At 41.6% G+C, this 7,410-nt stretch overlaps 1 protein-coding gene across 1 annotated transcript; it reads right to left on the minus strand.

The window, feature by feature from the left end:
- Positions 1-980: 980 nt before the first annotated feature.
- LOC148828499 (uncharacterized) lies at positions 981-2,298 on the minus strand. Its single transcript, XM_088924588.1, has 2 exons — positions 1,877-2,298; positions 981-1,785 (listed from the first exon to the last, which is right to left on the minus strand). Exons 1-2 carry the CDS (start codon positions 2,269-2,271, stop codon positions 981-983), a joined length of 1,200 nt encoding a protein of 399 aa, XP_088780714.1. The 5' UTR covers positions 2,272-2,298.
- Between the last annotated feature and the right edge of the window lie 5,112 nt (positions 2,299-7,410).

Genomic DNA, 7,410 nt, shown 5'->3' on the forward strand with positions numbered 1-7,410 from the left:
ATACAGTATCTCTGTCTTCTAGGTATCTTAAACTTTCAGCATAGCTTTCTACCCATTTAGATTTATATTTCTTGGGATTTTGGGATCAAACGTGGAAGGATTAGATTGTAATCGTTTTTATTTTTCAACTACGTTTTAGAAAAGTGTAATCTATACCTGCCCAGACTGCACGCCTTCCTAAACCCCGCCTTTCACTAGTGTCCTGCCCTTCCCCGCACACCCGAGCCGGGCGCTCTTCGGCCTGTGCCCGGGACGAATGTATATTTTGATATTTACACCCGGCGCGGCACCGAGGGAGCGTCTGCATTTATAACTTAGTTTTTAAAATTAGTCAAGCAATATGAAGCATCTCCTTTTACTTTTAAGTCCCTTAAATACATTGAGCACAGCTTTCTCACCACTTAAGATTACATTTTTGATACCATCCTTACACAAAGCAGAAACTTTCCGATGACATACGGTACAAGTGGAAAGATTACAGATTTTAATCGTCTTTAATTTTGTTACGTTATACGTTTTAGGAACGTTTCATCTAAACAAACACCACAAAACTATTCTCGATTGTATTTCTGAATGTTATGTTACACCTACAGTAGTTCACTGCTTTAAATACATCGAATTAAGAATGTTAGGTGTAGCAGTTTAGATCTTTTTTTCTTAACCAGAGAAAATCTGATCATGTTTCTCTATAACAATAATAAAAACCTTTATTTTACATATCACCTTTAAAAGTGGCATCTCAAAGCAATACAGTAGATCAAAAAACAGTTAAAAGGGACCAAAGTAAATACCAGACAAACGCAAACGCGTTTTTAATAAAATGCTTTTATTCATTCAGCAGAGAGTGAGAGGGACATCAAGCAGAGAGAGACACACACACCGGTTTCCATTGACAAAAAGTAATTGTTTTTTTTACATTTTTTTTACATGTTTTGTTTGTGGACAGACTGTCCACAAACGTGAGACTGTCTTTCTCAGACTTACATTCCCGAATGTCCCCCGCCCCGGTCAACAATCCTAGGAAGAACACGAAACAGCCTGTTAATAAAATTGATACAATTTTGTTCGGTCAGTTCTTCCTCCCAGAATTTATAGATCGCATCGATCAGTTCCTGCTTTGTGATAAACTTAGCAGTTTTCCAAACGTAGTCTTGCAACGAATGCCAAACCATCTCTATCGGATTTAGATCTGGGGATTCGGCTGGAGTTTTCACCCAGTTCACTCTTTCTGCTATAAGACTCGCCCTTGCTGCTGTGTGTTTCGGATCGTTGTCTTGAAAGAGACGGTGCCTTGATCCAAACTGCTCCCTGATATATGGGGCAGCATGCTGTGTGACCACGACTTCCTCAAAGAATTCACGGTCCATAATTCCTTCGAAAATAAGAAGTGGTCCCAGGCCTCTTCTAGATATACCCCCCCAGACGTGAACCTTCAGTGGATGCTTGGGCTTTGGCTTGTCCACATATCTCCCCTTTTTGCAAAATGCCATTGTTGAAAACTGTTCCATAGCCACTGTTGTTTCGTCGGTGAAAAGTACATCCTGAAATGCCTCCCCCTGTTCAATCCATTGGAGCGCTTGCTTGAGTCTTTCCTCTTTGTTTTTTAGCCTTATCATGGGGCATGTGTTAGTTTTTCTATATCTCCATCCAAGCCTCCTGCGTACTCTTCTTATCGATGTCGGGCTAACGGTCGCACCGAGGTCAGCCCATAGCCGTCTTTGGACTTGCATCGCCGGTAGCTCATCATTTTCATCAGTCAGTTTGTCGATAGCTCGCACAATAGGACTTGAAAAAAAAGAGATCAACAGTTAGTTTTAAAAATAATGTGCATAGTTGTATTTACATGCAAGAAAGATATTTTTAGAAATTTATTTACCTTTGAATTGTCCTCGATTTAGATTTTCTTTGCCTCCTCTCCCCTTTATAATGCCGTCTCACTGTGCTTTCAGAAACGAAGATGTCCATCGAAGCCAACTGCTGTACAATGTCCCGTGTTGACTTCCAGTTTCTTTTCATCTTCATTATTTGGTGTGAGAGAGTCTTCGTGATTTTGGCCATTGTCCATCTCCTTACCAAAGCGATACAGTGGTGCAGCTTGAATTCTGTACCTATATACTGTATGGTATGGTACAGATAAAACTTACACCATACCGATGGGCTAATACCAGGGAAAGACACTCCTATTTTATTTAAAACACAATACGCCAGGAAATGTGTCTGATGCATTAGCAAGTTAAAACAATTGGGTCGAAAACCTGGGCGTAACACCATTTCCTTTTTCTGATCACTCGCTTTCTGGATACACGTCTCACCTGTCTTGTTCTTTGTTTTCCTGGTTTGCTGATTATGCCTGCTGCAGTCCACTCCCACCCTCACACCTAAAGAAGACTATTTTAAATTTCTTGGCGCAGTTCATTGTGCAATTAACCCTTGTATGTGTTGTCCGCGCTCAAAATGCAATTTAAAAAAAGTCAAAAACCGTGCCCAAAATGCAATTTAGAGCTTTCTGGCAAGAGGAGACACCCAAATCAATGTAACATGCCACAGTTTGTGCATGAACAGGGTTAACTGCCTATTCCCTTTGATACCCGATTAAAAAAAACTAAAAAATGTTTTGAATCCCCGGCGGAACCGGGCATCCATATGAATCAAGCAACAGGTTTATTCCATGCTGAAAAAAAGAAGAAAGAAAACACATTCCATAAGAATTGACTGAGCTCCTCTCTGTACCACGCAATGATCCCCCTGTAGTCTCTGCCCCAGGTTATTTGGGTTTTTAGACAGAGGGTAAAAGACTCTCTGGCTTGACCTCCCCCTCCCTGGGTATTGTCTGTTTTTTGTTAACAAGGCTCGCCAGCTAATGTGAATCAAAACCTGTCTTTCTAGCTTTTAAAGTTGTGCGATGTGTAAGCCACAATACAAATAGAGAAAAAAAGAGCTGACTGACAAGATTTAAGATGTGGCTGTCAATGTTGGATTAAAAAAAACACATTGCCCGACGTTTGTTGCATTGCTTGAAAAATAACTTTATTTCGAGAGACTGGATAAGTAGTTCAAGTGTTTTTTTTAACTTCCTGAAAAACAACTAATAATTTAACTATATGTGCAAACGTTTTATGATATGTTGCTGTTGTGAATGTCTGTGGACATGTGCTGGCTGGACAGGAGGCTCTACTGTACACAGAGAGGGGCAGGAGGAGGGGACAAGCCGATACATACTCTTAGAGTTTGATTAATAGGGAATATAATACAAAAATATAGTACTAAAAATAAGATACACTCTACAGACATTCACAACGGCGACTGTCAGAAGATATGACACAGCGGCTCAGGCACCCGCTGAATGGGAAAGGGGCACTTTAATGTTCTGTATGGCTAATACTAAAGCCAATACTAATATTCAATACTTTAATATCCTTTTCTGTATGTTTAACAATAGTGGGTACTGGCCTAATTCGTCCCTGCTCCCGTTGTTAGGTGTTAATGTATTGTTAAGTGTGAATTTGTACCTGTTTCCCTGAGGTCTGGCTTTTTTTCTGGAAAACCATAACTCTGGTCTTGTCCAGATTGACTGTCGGCGCCCAGGTCTGACAGTGCTGCTCCAGCAGTGCCAGGTTCTGGCGCAGCCTCTGTTCTGTGGGCGACAGCGGGACCAGGTCGTCTGCACAGAGCAGGAACTCGATTTCCATAATTAATGCAGATCAGTAAATCAAGGGACAAAACAATTATTGCGCCCGGGTCCTCAATGGGCTTTGACGTGCTAATGCGTTGGTTTAACAGTCTGGGTGTGGCAAGCCTCTAATGTCTCCCGACTTCGGCAAAAGGCACCCGCCTTTCATTGGAAGACAATGAACATTCTAGCCGTACATGTGAATATAGCATAAATACACCAAGGGATTGGGTGAGCTCCCATCACAAAAAAAACTGCGAACCTGCACTACAGCGACCACAGTACAGTATGGAGACCAACACCTTTTACTGGAAGAGACGGGGTGATTCTGCTGCCCCAGCTTCCAAAGAGCAAAGGGTAAGCAAATACAGCAGACTTCATCTGAAATACGCGATTACAGCGCATATTACAAGGTATTATTGCCGTTTTGAATTTTAAATTCAATTATAATTATTTCTTCATAGCCTGTTCTTCAAGAAAACACCGCACGGGCGAAACGATCTTCGAAATCTACCACCAGGACAGTAAAAAAGAAAGTTTATTTTGACGTCTATTCCGCGACTGATGAATACTACTGTGTGACTTTATTTCTTACATGAATTATGTTATTTTGCCACAGGCCGTGGGTCTCTGCTCTCGGCCATTGGCCAGGGTGCCAACATGTAGAAGCAGCATCTGTGTGGAGACATTTCGGCAGCAGCGGGAGCAGTACGATGCATTACTGGGGAGGATTGGGAGGCTAGAGACACTACTGAAAATGCAGAGGAAGGAGACAGTATGTTCCAGCAGTCAAACAGTTGAGCAGCTGTCTCCCGAAAAGTGCCTCTCCCCGCCGCGCAGGTTGCAATGCCTGGCCGAAGCTGTGACCCCCGCAGAGCACACACCGCCTCAGGACACTCCATCCCGGCCTCTCCGCTCACCACCGCGCAGGAATTTGTTGATGCTGTCCCCGCCGTCTATCTCCCCCCAGGAAGCACCGTTCACAGAGCGGAATTCACAGACGCCAGTGGGACAAATAATTCTCCCAGATATCCAACTGTTACCCATCACTCAGGAGATGGAGGGGGGGTTGTACTTGCAGTGCATCGGCATAGACGGGAAAGCAAGAGCCGACCGCTACGCCGCCCTCGTGTTTCGAAATCTTGTGACTTTTGAAATTTACTGGGGGTGGACCACGTCTGTAAATTTTGATGGGTCCAGAGGCAAAAGTGCCTTGCCTTGCAATCTCCGGGAAACCATTAGTCACATGGTGAATCGGAGATTCTCAACCCTTACTTCGTGCGACTGGAAAAGAATTTGTGATCGGATCAACGAAATGCTTCGTACAAGGAGGCGCTCTTTTCCTCTAGTCTAACAGTCTGTCCACAAACAAAACATTCCTGTTAGACAAGAGGAATTGAAAAAAAACAATTTTGTCAATGGAAACCGGTGTGTGTGTCTCTCTCTGCTGGATGTCCCTCTCACTCTCTGCTGAATGAATAAAAGCATTTTATTAAAAACGCGTTTGCGTTTGTTTGGTATTTACTTTGGTCCCTTTTAACTGTTTTTCGATCTACTGTATTGCTTTGAGATGCCACTTTTAAAGGTGATATGTAAAATAAAGTTTTTTATTATTGTTATAGAGAAACATGATCAGATTTTCCCTGGTTAAGAAAAAAAGATCTAAACTGCTACACCTAACATTCTTAATTCGATGTATTTAAAGCAGTGAACTACTGTAGGTGTAACATAACATTCAGAAATACAATCGAGAATAGTTTTGTGGTGTTTGTTTAGATGAAACGTTCCTAAAACGTATAACGTAACAAAATTAAAGACGATTAAAATCTGTAATCTTTCCACTTGTACCGTATGTCATCGGAAAGTTTCTGCTTTGTGTAAGGATGGTATCAAAAAAGTAATCTTAAGTGGTGAGAAAGCTGTGCTCAATGTATTTAAGGGACTTAAAAGTAAAAGGAGATGCTTCATATTGCTTGACTAATTTTAAAAACTAAGTTATAAATGCAGACGCTCCCTCGGTGCCGTGCCGGGTGTAAATATCAAAATATACATTCTTCCCGGGCACAGGCCGAAGAGCGCCCGGCTGGGGTGCGCAGGGAAGGGCAGGACACTAGTGAAAGGCGGGGTTTAGGAAGGCGTACAGTCTGGGCAGGTATAGATTACACTTTTCTAAAACGTAGTTGAAAAATAAAAACGATTACAATCTAATCCTTCCACGTTTGATCCCAAAATCCCAAGAAATATAAATGTAAACGGGTAGAAAGCTATGCTGAAAGTTTAAGATACCTAGAAGACAGAGATACTGTATCAATTTATGTTGCATTAGCCTGATTATGATTAAAAAAACACATATAATTAAACACGCGTTTGCGATTTAAATCAAAACACGATTTAAATCAATATAAATGTTTATATTGTATCGCATGCTGTCCAGCCTCCATTTCTTTATAAAAATTTACTCTATTACACACACACACAATAGAAGCAGGAAGCAGAAGCAGGGACCGTTGTCAGAAGGGAAGAAGGTGACTATTCATTGTTATCAAAAATGACTTACAATCGATCATGTTGTGATATTTTGAAATATAAAAGTCAATTGATTGTCCATGATATCGCTATTCTATTTTTTCGAAGAAATGTTTGTTAAAGGAAGAGTCCAGCACCAGCTGGATTTGAACACACAACCCGTGAGTTGGCAAGCAGGCACGTAGACCAGTAGGCTACAGGGGAAATTGCATGAAGAGAAAGGCGAAACAGCCCTACACAGCCCTGTCGCAGTACACGAATATAATCATATCGTTATTAAATTCTTTAGATACGCGATTCCATATTATATTCCCTATTAATCAAATTCTAAAAGTATGCTTGTTGACTCCGGTATCTCTTTAGTTAAAGACTTCGATGCTTAAAATGTTTAGGGAGAAATGGAATACTGGTGTGTATTTTTTCTTTAAAGTACCAAGACCAGCCATATACTGTATGTTTATGTTCCAAAATTAATATCGTTTATGACCTTCACACGCGTTACAGTATGCTCCTATTCTTTTTATGCTCAGCTACTAAGATTTCCCTTCAGTGGTAAAATTCAATATCTACAACGGGCACAGCAAAGACGTTTACTGTAAGTCTTTCTACGACAGACCAACGGACCACGAGTGCCCCTGTCGGTCAACCAATCACGTACTGCAGTGCCGCGCGTCATCTTGCGTCACACTGCGCGACGCCACCTGCGGTACGTGTCTGTAACGCGCACTTTGAATGGCTGCATTTGTATGTGTGTTGTTGTTTCAGTATATGTTACATGATTTGCCTTGGTGGCGTGACAGCTTAAGTGTGATTTACAGTATAAGCGTGAGGATGGGTGTTCAAATCCTGCAATTGCTATGGGTTTTCTTTTAACAAATAAACATTTATTTGAAGAACTAATATAGCAAATATTATGGACACTACAGTATATTGACATTTTCTATATTTCAAAATATCACAACATGTTCGTACTGTATGTACACAGCGGTACCGCAGGTTGTACTCTAGGGCGCAAATCCACAAGAGCCCAAAAGCCCTACTTTAATGTGCATTCGCCTGGCGCTGTGCGGTTTTCATCACTCTATGCGGGAGTGCTGGCTTTGCCGAATTAAACCGGTTTCACAGGTATTTTCAAAGTAGAAGGGGGCGAGTCTTCCAGAGAAAGACACCTCCCCCCAAGAACATGTTTTCTTAGAAAAACAGATTCACAGCGC

Source organism: Atractosteus spatula, chromosome 9 (assembly GCF_055471065.1).
Source record: "Atractosteus spatula isolate fAtrSpa1 chromosome 9, fAtrSpa1.hap1, whole genome shotgun sequence".
Lineage (NCBI taxonomy): Eukaryota > Metazoa > Chordata > Actinopteri > Semionotiformes > Lepisosteidae > Atractosteus > Atractosteus spatula.

Bases quoted from the DNA above. Each gene is read 5' to 3' on its own strand.
- LOC148828499 (XM_088924588.1), bottom strand. From the start codon at position 2,271: ATGGTGTTACGCCCAGGTTTTCGACCCAATTGTTTTAACTTGCTAATG. The intron at 1,786-1,876 runs GTAAATAAATTT...TTTTTTTTCAAG, and splicing joins AAATCGAGGACAATTCAAAG to TCCTATTGTGCGAGCTATCG.